Below are 19,966 nucleotides of genomic sequence, written 5' to 3'. Positions count from 1 at the left end.
GAAATGTCTGCCTTCAATTTGATGGCACACTTCCTAAAACTTGTTTTACCCATCTTTGTTCCCTTGATGTCCACAGTGCTGAATGTAGCAGAAGGCCAATAAGTGCCCATTAATTAAATCAAGGAATGAACAGTCATTCTTAAAAAAAGTTATAAACTGAATAAATCCTCACGGTGAAATGCAGTTCATTAGAGACTGTCTTAACTACCCATTAGGATTTTAGCAAAACATTCAAGGCTTGGCCTTCTGCTATTTACATATAGAATATTTATGACAGCTATGACAGCAGACCTTCAATTAAAAATCATTACTTAGGTTGCTTTATTACAGCTACAAATAAACTTTATTTGATGTAATGTAATAAAACATTTTCAAATTTAACAACATTTATCTGACCAGAATTAATCATTTAAATTATGAATATAAGTATATACAGTCACTTTTGCAAATTCATGGTTCAGGAATTTGTACACGCTTTATCTGAAAAGACCGTGCCCACCTCCCCTTCCAGACCCTTCCTTGTGTCTGGTGAGATGCAATGTCAGTGAAAGAGGAAGAAATCCATAATCCACATTGGAATTCCACATTATCCTGTGAGAGAACAGCTACATTCCTTGTAGAAAAATAATTTTCTCTGTCAGTTCTCTTTTATCTAACGAAGGTTTGCGTTTGCTTTCTCCCCTTGGAGGTACTCATCTGATCCACCAACTTCCTGTCTCATTATGTATTACATGGTGTAATTTTTAAAAACATACTATCCACAAAGGGGCCTCTTCTGTGTCCTTACCTGCCCTAATGTCTCTCGCTTTGGGGATGGGGGGGAGGAGGAAGAAGAACAGAATGGGCCAGGCACACATCTGATTTAGGTTACAGAGAACACAAAAAACAAATTCTCCTGTAGGGAGAGAATAGTGTTCTGAGTGTTTCCCAGTAGCAGCCCAGGCTACCTCCAATTTACACAATTCACTCTAATACAACACTGCCCAAGAATTAACACATTGATGCTCTGTCCCCAAAAGCATCACAACCTTCCAGGGAAACCCCATTATTCCCACACTTCCTCCCCCAAAGACACACAGTTATCAACTAGCCCATGAGCCCACTGCATTTGTGTGGACATAACAGCCAAAAGTTGTATGCCAACAACCATGCTGGTAGACAGTGCAGTTAGGTAGCACTCCTTCTTTATTCAGGCACAAAGCCTCATGGAAGGCATCCCCTTCATCCCTCAGGACCCTTCAGAAGAAGTGTGAGGAAAAGCTTTATTCAGGTTTTCTGATTCTCTCCATCCTGAGATCTGTTCCTGAGTTATACCATAACAATAAATGAGTTAAACAAAGAAAAGTACATTGGTGTGGAAGTCATAGGGACCCTGCAAAAAAGCGAAACTAGTTGACAGAAGCTTTAACCAGACACTGCTCTGGGACATCATTTGTATTAGCTGATGATGGGATTCTGTTTTCTAACACGGACATGCAACATATTCAACACTAGGCTTATCACAGTTTGCTTGGAAAAACACCCTTCTGTCCTACCACAAAATACATTCTGTCTCATGAATGATTCCTGAATATTCACCACAATGCCTAGACTTGGAAGCATGGGAAGTTTGCATTGGAACCTTCTTCAATTTGTAGGGGCTTGGATGTACACAAAGCACCAGAAACCATTTCCTTTCTGGGACTCAGCTCTGTCTGTGTGCTTACTGATGAGCTGATCTGGCTGTCTTAAACTGAGAACTGTTTTCCTTGGCACACCACAGCACTGATCCACAGAGAAGGACAAGAGGTTACCATCTCCCTCATCATATGCTTTGTACAACAGATCACCCTGGTTGTTACGTTTCAGCTACCCCAGGAAAGGACAAGCCACGCTCCATTCTGTGGGCTCAGCAAATGGTTATGTTTCCATCTCTGTCTTGCCTTGTTCATTTCGTCTCCATTATTCCACTTTTGATCATGAATCATGACTTTTTTTCCTACAGTAGTCAGAGTTTTGTCTGTAAAGAGAGAGAGAGAGAGAGAGAGAGAAGACCAGACAATGATTTAGCAAAACCATAAATATGAGTTTTCATTTTGGGGTGAATGGATTTAATGTTTACAGCATTCAGTAATTTGAATTATTTGTGGCTTCTAAGGGGTTATAGGAGCTTCTCTAAAGGGAAGGAAAGAATGCTGTGGCTCTTTTCATAAATTTCATGACGTCTATAAGTTCCCAGGGCCTTAATACATTTGTAAATTGGCCCCAGATAACCCATTTAGAAATCCACTTTTATAATATGGCTGCAGCCAAAAATGGCTCCACTCTCAAAAATCTTTGCAAAATACTACTGCACTTGCCCCACATGAAAAGAATAACGATACCACTTATGAGAAGTGTTCTTCCCTTCAGGCCTAGGAGTATGCATCATAGAAAGACATGTGTGCAAAGACTGGGAAACTCCATCTCCCTCACTTCCTTCCTCCCAGATTCACAGAAGTGAGTGAGTCATGGAGAAGTCTTGGCCAACAGTTGAAGGAAAGTCTCTTTCTCTTTGGTGTAGAGCCACATTCCATCCAGATCCACAGTCCCCTAATTCTATACCTTCATAGGACTCAGCTTACCAAACACTATCTGCGAGCTTGAGACTTCGGTCTACTGAGGTTTCAGGACCTGGCACTGCAACCCTAGGCTTAGTCTCTCCATCCCAACAACGGTACTACTCTCACTTGGCTTTCAAGACTGGACAGATGGGTTTTTCCTGGTGACAGGATCAGTGTCTCCATAAGATATCACCTCTTGCTTTGTCCGTCACCTCCCAGAACAGTGCTTGAAGAGAAGCACCATGCTGCAGCTAAGACCACAGCTCTAGGCTCCTGGGTTTGTGGGAGTGGGCAATGGAAATAGGTGTGTCCCAGACGATGCTCCCCCTCTTCTTAGCCTGAGGACTCTACCTGTCTCAGCATAGAGGAGAGACTATACTTCTCTACAGCTGAGCACAGCTCTGTTCACACTGGTTTATGAAATGGACTGAATCCCTCCAGGTCTCAAGTGGCAGCACCGTCTGACTCCCCTGCCCTCACAACCCACCTGCAAGTCAACCAGTACTGAACATATAGACATCCTTGGCCTCTTTCCTGGTCTCAGTGCCACGCTCCTCTTGTGGGCCCTCATGACAAAGGATCCCATTTTTATATTGGTCTCTTAATTCATCTCCCTTCTCCTATTGTGAAGCCCTGTCCTGGTCTCACTCCTGTTCAAAAGACTTCGTCTCTCCCCTGACCCACACTGCCCACCTGGTCCTCCATGTTGAAGGAGGACTCACTTGGCTTCCAGGGACTGCTGAAGATCCACTCCAGGTTCCTTATCTGCCTTATCTACCTGCACCCACATCTCTGCCCCTCTGTCCATACTGTCCCAACTGCTTTGAGTAGGCCCAACTCCACTTCCATCCCTGCCATCCCTTCTTCTTAAATTCCTGCTCTTTATTCAAGGCCCACTCCAAATATCCCCTCCTTTCTGATTTCCCCCAGGGATAGTTTTCGCCCAGGCTTATTTTTCTTATATACCCATCTGTACTGCTTGATTTTTATTTTTAAAGATTTTATTTATCTATTTATTTATTTGAAAAAGAGAGAGAAAAAAAAGGAGTAGTGAGTGGGGAGGGGCACAGGGAGAGAGACAGAGAGAGAAAGAGAGGGAGAAAAGCAGACTCCCGGATGAGCAGGAAGCCCAACTTGGGGCTTCCTTCCAGTTCCATTTGAATTTTTTTTTAATCACTGGTTTCCATAAAGAAAAGGTAGATTCACCCTGAAACTCAAAAGCTTCAGCACAAAGCCTGGAGCAGCAGATTGACAGAATTCATAAAAGGAACCCAAGGTTACTCTACTACAACTCACCAGTGCAATCAACAGGGATTATAAGAGGCTTTTTGAAGAGAAAGGCAATATGATCACTGAGGAGAAAGGAGAGGCAAAAGAAGAGCTACTTCAAAACAATTTCATGAAATTCTTTCATATGAAAGTATTTTAATAACTGCCTTTCTATACTGTTCACAATAACAGTGTCAAAGAACGAAAATCATCACAATGTGACACTTAAAAACAATTTACAGCATTCGAAAGCACCTCCATAAATAAGGTGGTCATATTAAAAAGAAAAACAAAAGAATTCTTGTTTATATCACATTCTCACACCTGGTTTTATATTGCCAGATTCGGATACTTGTGAAAAGGTGACAAAGTGAATTAAGATTAGCAGCAAAGCATGCATAGTCTTTTCTCTCTTTCCACTCCCTACCCAAGTGCCGGTTGGACTCCTGAGTCTCACTGTGCTGATCAAGAAAATGGGAAGAAATGGGTAGATATTTGGATGTAGCAATACAGTCTAGTAGACTGTTTACACAGAAAAGGAAGAAAGCCATTATATTATGTAGGAGGCAAAAATAGAGCCAAGAAGGCAGTTAGGGGCATAAATGAACAAGATTAAAACCCAAGCAGCCAGAGAGGGAGGAACCCTGAGTCTGTAGGCTGGCCAAGACATGTGGGTGCTGGAGAGACAGGTCGGGGCGGGGAGATAAAGGATCCTGAGAAGGCTTGCCATGAGCTCTGGATTGGACACCAGCCATTCTTCCAGAAACTCCAGTAAGGTTATGAATTGTTTGGGTTCTTCAGCTGGTGTGTGCTTGAATACAAGTATGAGATATTCTGATTACTTGTCTTACTAACTACTATCACCACATCTACCCAGCCCACTGGACTGTGAGCTTCCAGAGACAAGGACTGTCACCTCTTTATCTTTCTACCCTCTGACATGCCTGCCATCATGCCTTGCACATGAAAGGCCTCACATGTTTCTGGGGAAAACCAGCCACTGAAGAAACTTTACTTCCAGCCTCTACTTTCTGATTCATATCACCTGGTGCCTCTGGATCAGTCTCCATCACTTTGATGATTCCTGTTCTCCTATGTGCAGAGATTCAGGCAATGGCTCCCCTCTGTCCACACCACGGTTTTTGCAACTTCAGTATTACAGAATGTGGGGTAATTCTTTATTTTGAGTGACAGTGCCTATATTACAGGATGTTGAACAGCATCCTATGAGATGGCAGTAGGTCCTCCTCTCCCCTAACTGTGATAACCAAAAATACCTCTAGACATTGTCAAATGTCCTCTGGGGGCAAAACCAACTCTGGCTGAAAACTACTCATCTATACCCAAATCCCAAATTGCTGGGGCTAGAATAGGAGAGCCTTCACAATTTTATCTCATTCTACCTTTCCACTGGATCTCCAAATCTTGCCCCATATCAAACCTCAGTGCCAGCCTGACTGTCCTTTGCAGAAGGCCCCATACCAATGCCTTTACATGAATGCCCATATTCTCCAAAGTCTTCCCTGATCAGGGTTAGGGTAAGCTCTGAGTTATTTTCCTCTCCGTTGAATCCTACAGTTTTTCCTGTTTCCACCTCTCCTTTGCTCTTATTACAAAAAGGGTGACTGTGCATACCTGTGTGTTTATGCTCAGACTGTCCAACAGAAATATACAGAAACATATGCAGGACCAGAAAAACATCACATATTTTCTGCATCCTTCTCAGTGCATGGAACAGTTATAGGCACAAATTTCAAAAGGAGTCTTCCCACACTGTAACTGACTAGAAAGCTGCCTGGTATTGATTTTTTAAAACAGCAGCTACTCCAAATCTCTTACTAGAAATTTCCGGAAGTTAATGGAGATTTAGGCAATTATTCCAAATGATTTTCGTATTCTATAATTATAAATACAATCATTATAAATCAAGTAGAATGAGATGTAATGAGAGGATAGTCATTTTCTTAGACCAGGGAACAGCAAACTATCACCTATGGGCCAAATTCAACTGGCTGTTGAACTTTTTGTAAATAAAGTTTTATTGGTACATGACCAGGCTTATTTGCTTACTTGTGTCTATGACTGCTTTCTCAAGAGACCTATCTCTAGCAAAGCCTAACACACTTACTATCTGGCTCTTCAGAGTGAAAGTTTGCTGACCCCCATCATACCTAATGCTCCATACTAGCTAAAGACCCAGAGGCAAATATCCATGGATGCTGTGCTAGTGAAGTTAGGGAATAGGCTGAGTCCTGGAGATTTTCAGTTATTTGTCATTTGGGGAGTATCCTAGGTTGGGAGCCTCCGTTGTATGCTGTGATGCTTGAGGGCACTTTAGTGTCCTGGAGCAGGGCTATTTTTCTGGGATAGCAAGAGCAGGAATGTGTCCTTTGCCATGGTTGTTACACATAAAGGAATCTAATTAAGGAAGAATTTCTAGAAGTAAGATTCAGATGAGATAGGATCTAGACCTAGGAGTGTCCTAGCTCACTAAGGGCCACATTAGCCCCCAATCTATTACCTCTTTTGTCAAATGAAGGGTCTGGACAAGATGCCTGGCGGCCCATGGTTCTCCGGCTGCTCCCTCCCTCTGGGTCCAGTGAAGAGCAGTGCCTCCTCCTCTCATGCTCAACACTGATCTCTTACCAGCACCTTCCATCTTCTCGTCCCAATTTCTTTGCCCTCAAACAGCTTTCAAACAGGAAGATGCTGCCTCTGCCTCAGATTTAAAGCAAAATCAGGGTGTGATGTGCAGACAACCCTAATTACTCTGTCGTCTTCTTCCTTCATTACCATGCCAAACTCAGTGAGTGGGTTGCATGTGAAATACCCATTCTTTATCACCACTGGCCCTCTTTGATCCTTCTTGAGATTCTAACACCTACTGCAGTTGCTTCTGGGAAAGTCAGAGGCCTCCCAGACAGACTCACCCTCTACAGGGTTCTCTCCTCCTCCAAAGGTGGGCAGCGCTTCCTAAAAGCTCTGTAGCTTTCAAGACTGCCTCATCTTGGCATGTCCCCATGCTCTCCACTCTCCTTTGTTCCAGGCTGCTTCCTTTAAGCTCATGTGAGTTTGCTCCCTTTCTCAAAGGACTTTATCAGTGAAGGAGGAGGGCATCAAAAAAGCTTTACTGGATGTAAGAGTAAGAGCAAAACAACAATAACAATGTTACAAGAAAGGGAGATACAGGACATGACTCCAACATTGTTTATGGGAAAGGGATGGGAAACATCACCTTCCCTGCCCATCACACTGACTGTAATTCATTGACAAATCAGTCCTGACTTCCTGTCCCTGTAAGTACCTGACTTTAGCTTTGGGAACTCCGTTGGCTGGAAGACTGGAGTCTATAGTATCCTCAATCCCAATCTGATCTGCTGGTAGGAAAGAAGCTGGCTACTGATTCAGGAAGCCCCCTGTGATATACTCTGAGAACTTCCAGACCAGGGGTGGGGGGATAAAAGGAAAATAGTGATAAGTGACCTTACAGCACAAACTCGGGTCTCTCGGGCCTCTCGGCGAGCTTCAGGGCCTCGTGCATGCCTGCCGCCGACAGCTTGCGGTTGATATTCCGGTACTGGCACTGAAGCAGGCTGCGGTAGGTGGTCCTCAGGTCCCGGTTGAAGAAGGCATATATAAAAGGGTTAATGAGAGAGTTTGCATAGCCCAGCCACAGAAATGTCCTCTCTACCCAGAGTGGGATGCAGCTGCAGGCAGTGCCGCAGATGAAGGGCCTGGCTGTGGAGAGGAGGAAGAACGGCAGCCAGCACACCGTGAAGGCCCCAACAATGATGCCCAAGGTGGTGGCTGCTTTCTGCTCCCTCTTAAAGATGGAGATGTTTTTCCTTTCATGCTTGAGGAGTCTTGAAAGGTTGGCACACTCCTCCACCTCCTTCTGGAGCTTCACCATGCCATTCAGGGAGATGATACTGTCTGGCTCCTCGGGCCGAGGGAAGCCGGGGAACTTGTGCTTGGCAGCGCTCTTCCTGGCGGCCTTGTAAATCTGGTAGTACATGAACAGCATGACAGACATGGGGATATAGAATGCCACCGCCGTGGAGTAGATCGTGTAGCCAAAGTCCTGGCTGATCAAGCACACCTTGTCATCGTTTACGTTCTGAGCCCATCCGAAGAGCGGTGGTAATGTGATGGAGGCCGAAAGAAGCCAGACGGAGAGAATCATCTTGGCCATGCACTTCCCGTTCTGCCTCACGGGATACGTGAGTGGCCTCGTGATCCCAAGGTACCTAGGGGAGAAACGGAAAGCCAACGTGTGACTCCATGATCACACCTGAGCAACCAGAAGCACCACTAGCCAGGTGCCAGGCTTTCTCCCCCGCAGCTCCATTCCTCAGGATAGCCCTTCTAGGGAGGCATCCTAATTCCCATTTTACTGAGAGGCAAACAAAGGCTCTGAGATATTACCTCCTTCCTTCCAGGTCATACAATCATCTGGAGGTGCTGCCAGCAATCAGCCTGGGGGCCCTCTGTCCATAATGCTAGGCCCTGGTCTTCTCCTACCTTGTAGCCTCTCCTATTCCACACAGTCAGGGAACCAAAGATTAAACATCCGCCCTCCCCCCACGACCACTGCCACTGAAGTCAGCCGGGAACAAAATGTCAAGCCTGACATTGTGACCATATATGTTGTGACACATCCTCACAAATTAACTAAGGTCTACCACGCTCTGATATTATACACCCACTGATCTCCTGGATTGTCCTAACTCAGACAGGCTTTGAATTCATTTTAACTTCCCCTTTGCACCATAGCAAAAGCACTTCTTTAAGATCATAGAGATTTGTGAGCTATTAAGGAAATCCTAGGGTTTGGGAATGGAAAGTAGCAAGTAATCATTTTTTCTTTTACACCCAGAAAATTCTCACACAAGAGTAATGTCAGAAGAACAATCTATAAAATAAGAACAGCCTACCTTGTCTCTCCCCTCCTGAGAAGGATCACAAAAAAAGGGGCAAAATTCTGAAAAATAGGAGGTAAAGCCAATGTTTTTTTCTGCGCTTCGATCTACATAGAGAATAAATATTTCTCCATCTCTGTCATCAAGGATTTCCAATGCAAAAGAGACTCAGCAAACAGAAAACATACACAGCAAGATGTTTTTGTTAAATGTTTAACGATTTTCAGCTTTTCAAATTTGTTTTCTTCTCTGTACTGAATGGTCTTAGCTTCTATTTTAGGGAGAATGCAAAGAGCTCATAAGAAGCCAAAACCAGAAAAAGCTGGTCATTTTGTTGTTTTTTTTTTCGTGTATGATATAAAAGATATACTTTTTAAAGATTTTATTTATTTATTCATGAGAGACAGAGGGAGAGAAAGAGAGAGAGAGAGAGAAAGAGAGAGAGAAGCAGAGACACAGGCAGAGGGAGAAGCAGGCTCCACGCAGGATCAGGCCCTGACTGAAAGTGGCGCTAAACCGCTGAGCCACCTGGGCTGCCCCTAAAAGGACTCTTAACGCAGGAAAAGAAAAGGTAGAGAGCCCCCAAATTACCAAGAGGTTATTTTCTGGAAGTCTCTCAGTTGATGGGTTGGAGTTTTAAAAACAATTATTTTGTGCTAGAAATAGCCTCACATGTTTTGCTTAAATTATCCTACAAAAGTCAAAAAATCATATTTTCACCATGAGAATTAGCATCAGAAAAAAAAAAAAGAGAATTAGCATCAGCACAGCACTTACAACAAGGTAAATGTGAAATATTAGTAAAAAGGATCAGCCACATTTTCTCATTCATAAAGAATATTTATTCATTCCTTCAACCACTATTAATCATGCTCTTCTTGTAAGCTAGATGCTGTTTTAAAAGTTGGGGATATGGCAGTGAATAAAACAGATAAAAATCTTGAATGCAGACACTTGAGGAAATCATGTTGGGTTGAACGGGAAGACTGCGGGTCATGGTAATGGTGAAAGGACTCCTGATTCTCTCCAAGGATTCAGGCGTTAGTGGCATGGGTTCATTTTACAACCTTTAGGTCCCTTTCCTCCATACAGCTGACCCATCAGCACTATCCCTAGCTTTATAAGGTATAACTAGGATTAAGGTTTGGTTCCCAAACAGAATGAAGGATGAGAAAGAGGGAGGTTCTCCTGAGAACACAAGAATTAGAGCTGCAAAGGAAGGGAAAAGAGCAAAGGAAGTAAGAAGGGAGCAAGGAAGGGCAATGCCATTTGGGAATTATCTGAAATTATCTGAGTTTTAAGTTGCAGAAAAATTGTTAAGAAAATTTAAAAAAAAAAAAGGTAAATGAGGAAATTCCTGATGCAAAGTGTTGGAACTGACTGGTAGCATACAGTTAAGCTGATCTCTGCTCTGAGATATTCCATTAAAAAATAATAACAATAAAATTTTAAAATATATTTATTTGTTTTGCTTTGGTTCACGTATTTTCTGCTGGAACTGCTTTCCAGAACTCTCTTTACAGATCTCACATTTGCTCTCCATAGACTCCTGTGGATGGATGTAGCCTTTTGGCTTCTTCCTTGTTTCTTAACTCCCCCAGCAAGGCTTTGCCAGGACTTGGATTTTGATTATCTTCTCTCTTTGCCCATAGCCACAGGCACAAGCTTGGATCCAGCTTCCAGGATACCAACCCAGCAGGAGGTCCAACAGGAAGAGACAAGTCCCTACAGTTCCCCAGGTAGCCACCAGATGGCATTGTGAGACCATCTTACAACTACTCACATGGGGAGGGTTGGATATGCCTAGATAGGGCAATTGGTGTTTGCTGGAAGGAGGAAGTAGGATCACTCAACAAGAAAAGTTATATTTTATTTGTGGGGTTATACAAAAAATTAGTAAGACTGGAATTCAGAATCTCGTAAACTATTCTTGAGGAATTCGATTCAGTTTTCCCTTTCACCCCTCACATACTCCTTACTCAAACAGGGAATTCTATCTTCATGCCTAATTAAATCCAGCCTTTCTTATGCTCACATAAATAATATGGAATTCAAAATGATTAATCCTGAGAAATTGAGTACCAAAGCACATCTCACAATATTAAATAATCTCATAAACACAGCATGCTCATTCATTCTAATATACTAAGTCTGACTTATATTGCATTTCTGTGATGGGAGTTGGCCCATATTTGGTCCTTCCTGGGTACACAAATTATATTCCACAAAATCCTGTTTTAGACTCCATTCTCTAGTGATCATGTCATGTCCTACAGTAAGGTAGTTATAATTACTTTTTTAGTCTCTTGGGCACCACCTGGTGAGAACTGACGGCTAAAATCAACCAAAAGATGATTTTAAAAAATAAATGAGTGCTCATTAAAGTGTCTGGAAATAAAATAAATAAACAAAAGTCAATAGTTTTTTTTTAAATCAATTAACAACTAGAAATACAATAAAAAGAAATAACTCTATTCACAGCAACAATATCTAGATAAATGTTTTAAATGCCAGGGCCTACAAGAATACATAAGATGCTACTGAAATAACAAAGAGAATGCTTGAATCCATAGAGAAACATTTTAAAAAACAAAACCCAGTGTTATAAAAGTACCAATTTCCCCTCAATTAATCTAAAAATAATATACAACTCTACTTGAAAATTCCAGCTGGGCTTTTCTTCATTTGACCAAATAATTTTTAAGTTTATCAAGTAAATATTTAAAAACAGAAAATCTAAAAAGGAAGAAAATTGAAGAAAATTGAAAAATTTAAAAACAGAAAATCTAAAAAGGATACATATTCTATTTTAAAAAAAAAGTTAAAAAAAAAAAAAAAGTAATAAGCCACAGAAACAAACGCAGTAATAAGTACTCAGACAGGTCAGTTGAGTAGAATAGAGCCCACAAATAGATTCAAATATCTAAGGGAATAATAAAAGAAAATGAGTCATTTTAAAATCAGTAGTAAATTGGGTATGTATTCTTGAAGTCTGACAACTGGCTAGCAATTGGGGTAAGTAAAAATAAACCTGGCTTAGATTTCTCCTTATTCAAAAATAAATCCCAGATGGATCAAAGATTATCATGTAAAAAAGTAAGGCTACTATGAAGAAATATGGGGGAGTATTTCTGCAATCCTGGAAGAACAATGCTCGTTAACTATGATACAAAAGCTTGAAACTATAAAATGACATAGTGATTACATTTTTGACAAAAAAATTTTATACACAAAACAAAAACAAATAAAGGACATTTAGTTTAAATTAAAAATGATCGTGTGCGGAGTTAAAAGTCAAAAGACAAACTCTGAGTCCACAGATCTCTTCCAGGTCAATGAGAAAAAGACAGCCATCCCAATAAAAATACTGAAGCAATTAAACAAAGAAGAAATAAGAATATCCAATAAGCACTTGGAAATAATGTACAATTTCATTCATAATCAGAAAGATGCAAATTTTTAAATGACGACAGAATTTTTGGTCATTTGTTAATTTTTAAGAAAGACAAAAGCCAATATTGAGAAAGTATGAAAAAATAAGCATCTCTCACTTTGTTAGTGGAAATTGCAACTATGATGACAGTTCTTTAGGGTAGTTTGGTAAGGAATATACATCAACATTTACCTTTTGGCCCAGCAATCAGACTTCTAGGAATTCAAGAATATAGCTGTACAAATGCAAAATTATTAATGTGGAAGGATGTTAACTAAATACCTAATAGAAAGGGGAAGCTGTAGTGTAAATATCTATTAATAAGAGGTTAGATAAAGTAGGGCTGTTGCATGTATACATAAAGATACAGATAGAAATATGGATACAGATGTAGATATATAATGTAACCATTAAATATTATAACATACTTATCTATTTACTGACATGTAAACACAAGAAAGTGGATAGAAAATGATGTCTAGCCCTAAAATACAGAGTGCCATATATTGCATTAATCTTTTTATGTAAAACTAGGTGTTTATATGAGTGTGTATGTATATGTGTGTGTGTGTATACTGAGATGTCTAGAATATCTACCAAATATGAATGGCACTTTTATCTAAGTTGAAGAGATTTGAGTCATTTTAAATTTTTTCTTTGGATTTTTCTATGCCTAACTTTTGTTAGCAGTATATAAAAAAGAAAAGAAAAGAACATCATTTTAATTCTGAGAATAAAATAAAAGATTAAGGAGGATTCTGTGATTTCTAAGCCACCTAAGTGATTTTGGCAATACAGACAATCTGATTCATAAAATCTTTAAAAAGCTGATAATTAAATCTTAGATTGTTTTATTTGATAAGCTTTCCAAAAGTGTTTTATTACTTTCGTAAATTCACACAAAGGAAACAGAATTCACTGGCATTTAAAGTCCCATAATTAATATATAAAGTAATATTGGTATTCAGGGAAGTGTTTGTCCAAATTATACATTCATTCTCTCAAATCTTGTCTAGTATAAGTCTTACCTTTGAGAGAGGGGGTGGGGAAGGCAATCTAGATTGATTCTAAATATTCCCTAACACACATGGCTAATATTTGTCATACTACATTTTATGAACATTTATGTTCAGTGTTAATTAGAAAGCAAAGTACTTATATATAAAGCCTTCAGAATTTAACTTTAAAATGCATACAAATGTTAAAATAAGTAAATCTCAGAGACAAAGGCACCAAAGTATTATATAATTGTGACACATATGCAACTCACAACAGGAGTTCTATTAAAGAAAGGGGTTTGTAGAAAAAGAGGGTTGGGAAGTTATAATCTACACAAAGAAGGATTAAAAAGCAAGTGAATTCTGCTGCCTGTCTTCCGTTCTACTATATAGATAGAAATCACAGGTAATGGTTCTTCAATGAAATGACTTCTCCTGAATTTTACTGCTACAGAATAAAGGGGGTAAAAGAAATAGGATAGAACTACTCTTTGGCAAGTGTTAAACTTTAAAAAGGTCTATACACTTTGCACACCACTTCCATGAGAACTCCTCCCTCACAGGTGAAATCCACTGGAATCTCCAACCTGTAACAGTGGTTCCCAAAGTTGTCAGAATCACAGAGAAGCTTTTGAAACCTACAGATTCACAGGTTGCCATCCACAGATTCTCTCTCAAGAGGATCTGGAGGCCCAAGGCTTTGTATTTAGAACTGTTCTGTTCCTTATCTCGTGTACTGCTGTCAGAGCAGCCTTCCCTTGTTCAATTACAAAGACTCTCCTCTTGTATGAAAGATTTTACTTTTACTTAAATATTTCATCTTAATGGTGGTTCCAGTTTGGCACAGCAAAAGCATCATGGATCATATCTGCGTTATGCCAGTTATCAGTTTTGTCTCCCACTGTGTGAAATGCAAGAAATAGGCATGGTTTTATGTCTTAATTAAATTGTAGATTTTTTTAAATGTACAGAATACAACAGGGTTTTGTAAACCTTTTTAACAATAAATAAGAAATAAGAACAAATACTTCTTATAATGAATATATTTTCCAGTCATTCAGTACACATATATTTAAGTATATAAATAAGAAATTAAGGCATAGGTATGTGTGTATGCAGGTATAGACATAGACACAGACATGCATATATTTATGTATTATGAAACTGAAACAAAAGTTTCACAATACCAACCTACCATTATAAATTGCAATTCACTCTCTTCTATTCTACTTCAGATTTTTAAAATGTTGGTCATAGTGTGTTAAATTGATTTCATGACCCAATAATGGACCATGACCCAAAGTTTAAAAATTACTAGCCTTCAATAAACGTACAGAAAGGTGTTAAATATCATGAGTCATCAGGGGAAATGCAAATTAAAAGCACACTGAGAGGGGCACCTGGGTGGCTCAGTGGTTGAGCATCTGCCTTTGGCTCAGGTTGTGGTCCTGAGGTCCTGGAATTGAGTTGCGCATCAGGCTCCCTGTGGGGAGCCTGCTTCTCCCTCTGCTTATGTCTCTGCCACTCTCTGTGTGTCTCTCTTGAATAATAATTTTTTAAAAAGCACACTGAGATGCCACCGACACGCATCAGAACGGTTACAATTAAAAATGATGATGATTCAAATTGGTGCAGCCACTCCAAAATACAGTACGGAGATTACTCAAAAAGTTAAAGATAGAGTTACCCTATGACCCAGCAATTATACCACTAAGTATTTATCCAAAGGATACATAGTGATCTGAAGAGGCCCGTGTACCCCAGTGTTTACAGCAGCAATGTCCACAATACCAAACTATGTAAAGAGCCCAGATGTCCACTGACAGATGAATGGATAAAGATGAGATACACACACACACACACACACACACACACACACACACACACACACACTGGAATGTTACTCAGCCACCAGAAAGAATAAATCTTGTCCTTTGCAACAACGTAGATGGAACTAAAGGGTATTATGCTGAGTGAAATAAGTTAGTAAGAGAAAGACAATTATATAATCTTACACATGTGTGGAATTTAAGAAATAAAACAGAGGATCATAGGGGAAGGGAGGGAAAAATAAAATAAGATGAAATCAGAGGAGGAGACAAACCATAAAAGACTCTTAACTATAGGAAATAAACTGAGGGTTGCTGGAGGGGTGGGGGGTGGGGGGATAGGGCAGCTAGGTGATGATGAGCTTTAAGGAGGGCATGTGATGTAATGAGCACTAGGTGTTGTATGCAACTGATGAATCACTGAATTCTACCTCTAAAACTAATACCATAGTATATGTTAATTAAATTAAACTGAATTAAATTGAATTGAAATAAAAATTTTTAAAAATAAAAATGATGATGATGGGGGAATCTGGGTGGCTCAGTCAGTTGAGTATCTGACTCTTGATCTCAGCTCAGGTCTTATTCTTAAGATTGTGAGTTCAAGCCCTGTGTTGGACATAGAGACTATTTCTAAAAAATGATGATGATGATGGTAAAAATTACAATCCTAAGTGTCTGGTGAAGACAAAACACAACTGTCATTGTCATGCACTGCTGGTGGGAGTATAAATTGATGCGGTAACTTTGGGAAACTATTTTTAACATTTATTGAACCAGAATATATATGTATGTGTATGTGTGTATACATATTTTAATATATATTTCTATATATTATGGAGAAATAATATATATGCATATATATATGGAGAAGATATATATATATATATATATATATATATATATATATATATATATATATATATATGGAAATCCCAAGCAGACACCATGCTGGGTGAGGAGCTCAACTCAGGGCTGAGATGATGACCTGAGCAGAAACCTAGAGTCGGATCCTTAACCAACTATTCCACTCAGGTGCCCCTATATTCTTCTAAGTATACAATGAACATTCATCAAAATATCAAAGTATATATATATATAAGAATGTTCAGGGATCCCTGGTTGGCGCAGTGGTTTGGCGCCTGCCTTTGGCCCAGGGCGCGATCCTGGAGACCCGGGATCGAATCCCACGTCGGGCTCCCGGTGCATGGAGCCTGCTTCTCCCTCTGCCTGTGTCTCTGCCTCTCTCTCTCTCTCTCTCTGTGACTATCATAAATAAATAAAAATTTTGAAGAAAAAAAAAAAAGAATGTTCATAGCAGCGCTAACAGTAATAGCCCCAAATGAAACCAACCCATTCCACAAGAATAAAATAAGTACAGTTCTACAATAAAAGAATAGGTTTATATATTATGGTGTATTTATGCAGTAAATCCTATAAAACAATAAGAGTGAACCACGTACTGCTCAATTCACCAACATAGGTAATTCTTTCAAACATAATACTGAGCTAAAGCACCCAAAAAGGAAAAAAAAAGAACACAGTTCAAAAACGGGCAAAACTAACCTATCGTGATATACACCAGAATAGTGGTTATCTTGAAGGGACAGGGGATGTTGCATAAAAGGGAGTCTCAGGAAAATTTAGAGTTCCAGAAATGTTCTATTTCTTTATCTGGGTGTGTTACATAAATACATTCCCTTTGTAGAAATTAAGTGAGCTGTGCAGTCATGATTTGGCAGTGTTTAGAATATAAATAAATAAGTTTAACTTTAAAAATTAAAAGTAAATTTTTAAGAACACATCAAACTTAACATTTGCCATTAACCTACACATGGGCCTATTCTCTAAAACCACTGTTATAATGGGGTTATATCCTTTAAAACCATTTTTATCAGTATCTCCAGGCTATAGTCATAGTTAGGACAAGTGAAAATCTCAATTTCCCATTCTGACCCCAGTGTTGAAGAAAAAAAGTAAAAATTTGGAAAGAGTAACAAAAACTTCCTCTTTGAAAAACTAAAGTATAAGATAAGAAATGATAGCTTACCTTTAGGGAGAAAATCAGGCTTAATTAAAATAAAGCAAATCACTTAAAGCTAAAAGTATTTTTAAAAATTCATATACTGTATTAGTTTACTGTTGTTACATAATTAATTACCACTATTTAGTAGCTTAAAATAACACCAAATCTGTAGATGTTCTCACAGTTCTGTAGGTCAAAAGTCTGGATATGGCTCCACTGGGTTCTCTATTCAGGGTCTCACCAGGCTAATCAAGGTGTTGGCCAGGGCTGAGGTATCATAGAACTCTGGCAAGCATACATTGTTATTGGCAGAATTCATTTCCTTGTCACTGCAGAATCCATAAAGGTTGCATCTTCAATGCCAGCAGGGAAACACCTGCTACACATCTCAACCTCTGTGATCTTTAAATCCTCTTTGAAAAGGGCTCACCTGATTTGATCAGGCCCACTGACACTGGAGGAGAGGGAATTATGCAGGGCATACGCACAAGGAAAAGAGAACCTTGGGGCCATCTTAGAATTCTGCCTACCACTGATACCCGGTGATAACCGATGCTAAGGATACAAAAAATTTTCTACCAAGTGAGCTCAACAGAGACCTATTTGCTATCTACTCAAACTGAGACAAATCTTCCAGGGGGACTAACTTGTCTGTACTCTACCATAAGACGATTGTTTTCTGCTGAATTTTTCCATCATTCAAGGTAAAACAAAAACAAAAACAAAAACAAAAACAAAACACACACACACACACACACACACACATAAGTTTTCTCTTACCTGTCACTCTATTTTTAACTACCTAATATGTAAAACTCTGTATCTGTCAAAAAATTTTCAAAGGATTTTTAACTAATTATACAAAGTCATGAAAATAAATAATGTAAGATATTACTAGTGACCCCTGAATTATATTTGGTATTTAATCACTTCAGTTGTTTCTGACCTTACAGTAAAGTCTAAATTTTCCCACCAAAGAATTTTATTCCTCACAGACAGAAATGGAAAGACAAGGAGTGACCCAAAATTGACCAACAGCAATAAAACAAAGAAATGACATAAAACTTTAGTTAAAGCTTCAAAAGATCACAGGCAAGGAAAACATATATATTCTGTTTTATGGTAGTACAAAGTGACTTCTAATCACATACTACCCACAGAATACCACCTCATAGAAGCAGCTGAAGAAAGAGGGTGAGTAAATAATTTCTGACTAGTATTATTTGAAGTAAATTGAGGTGAGGAAGAGCCAGCCTAAAGAAAATCCATGAAAACCATCAAGAACAAAACCCCTCAAATATCATTTTAGCCATGGTAAGGAGGAGCACCAAAATCTATGATCTTCTAAGACACTGGGCTGAAATGGGAGATACACCAAGGTCCAGAAGGTAGGTAATCCTCAGCTTAGTGGAATGTGCTCTGATACAGGACATTTCATGAGAATTCAGAATAAAGAACAGTCCTTCACTAAGGGCTTTTCACTGAGCTGTAGTGGTCTACTCCCTCCCCTTTCCCCCAACCCTACACTTTCAGGCTATAGAAAAGCAGATATAATAAGTAGTAGCCTAAAGGGAGAAAACTAACTGATATCAAATATGGCAGATTTTCAAGGAGAGTTCAACTATACAATGTCAAAACAAACATTAAGATTTAAATAACTCATGTTAAGAATGAGCCAAATTTAAAAAGAATGTTGCAGCAACTACACAAACATACTACTGTAATAACAGTGAAAGAAGAAAGCAACAGAACATGCATAAAATTGTTGAAAACAAAATTAAAAAGACAGCACACCCTTAGATTAGAAGCAGTTTTCTTACAAATACTTTTCATTCTAAAGGACCTCAACAAATACATATAACCCCTGAACAATGCAAGAGTTAGGGGCACTGACCCTTCATGCAGTAAAAAATCCATATTCACTTTTGACTCTCCAAAAATGTAATTACTCAGAGCCTACTGTTGACCAGAAGCCTGATAACATAAACAGTTGATTAGCACACATTTTATGTGTAATATGAATTATATACTGTATTCTTACAACAAAGTAAGCTAGCGAAAATAAAATGCTATGAAAAAATCATAAGAAAGAGAAAACACACTTCCAGTACTGAACTAATTTTTAAAAATCCACATAGAAGTGGTCCTATGCAGTTCAAACCAGTGTTGTTCAAGGGCCAAATACATACATAATCACTAAAGCAGGGACTCAAAGATGAGATGCTGAAACAGCAGAATGAGATAGAAAAAGAGACTGCAGAGTTAAGGAAATAAATTGAGGTTAAAACACCACCAGTTCAGATCTAATAGATAAATTAGAAGCAGCTAAGAATAGAATAAACACAGGTGAAAAGTAAATCAGTGGCATGGAGAGAAGGTGGCAAGTAAAATAAACAATGCAGAGGGAAGAATTTATTCACGCAATTAGAGAGAAGATGTGAGACAAGGAGTACACACAACAATAATACAACATAAGGATAACTGGTGCTCCAGAAGAAACGAAAGAACTCGACAAAGTAGCAACAATACAATATCAATTAGAGGTACAAAATGTAAAAAGTATTCAGAGATATAATATAGGATATTTTCGTTAAATCCATGAAAGAGAGGAATGTTATGATTGGAAGGACATACAACACAGTTTGGAAAAAGTAACACAGAATTATCATCAATAAGACCTATCGACCTATCCATGTAAAGTTATGGAACTTTAAGATATGGGAAAGTGTATATAGGCACCTGCATGAATGAAAAAAGATATCAAAAAATATCCAAGGGGAAAACAATCAGACTATTTCTCAATAGCATCATTCCATAATGTAACATAACACAAAAATGTCTAGAAAGACGTGAGTGTACAAGAACATGATACCTATTATTTAAGGTTATATAGTCAACAAGTGGGCATTC

General features: G+C 39.0%; 1 protein-coding gene across 2 annotated transcripts in view; it reads right to left on the bottom strand.

Annotated features, from left to right (window-relative positions):
* Positions 1-320: 320 nt before the first annotated feature.
* Positions 321-19,966, bottom strand: part of HTR7 (5-hydroxytryptamine receptor 7) — an 85,839-nt gene continuing 66,193 nt past the window's right edge. Inside the window, exons 2-3 of one of the 2 annotated variants that reach the window (XM_072806151.1) lie at positions 7,335-8,098; positions 321-1,999 (exon numbers count right to left, since the gene is read on the bottom strand). In XM_072806151.1, coding sequence (XP_072662252.1) covers positions 7,336-8,098 — 763 coding nt within the window. In that variant the 3' untranslated portion in view covers positions 321-1,999; position 7,335. The remainder of the gene's footprint in view (positions 2,000-7,334; positions 8,099-19,966) is intronic. The other variant, XM_072806150.1, reaches the window with a different exon arrangement.

This window comes from Canis lupus, chromosome 29, assembly GCF_048164855.1.
Source record: "Canis lupus baileyi chromosome 29, mCanLup2.hap1, whole genome shotgun sequence".
Lineage (NCBI taxonomy): Eukaryota > Metazoa > Chordata > Mammalia > Carnivora > Canidae > Canis > Canis lupus.
This window is presented reverse-complemented; position numbering and strand designations above follow the sequence as displayed.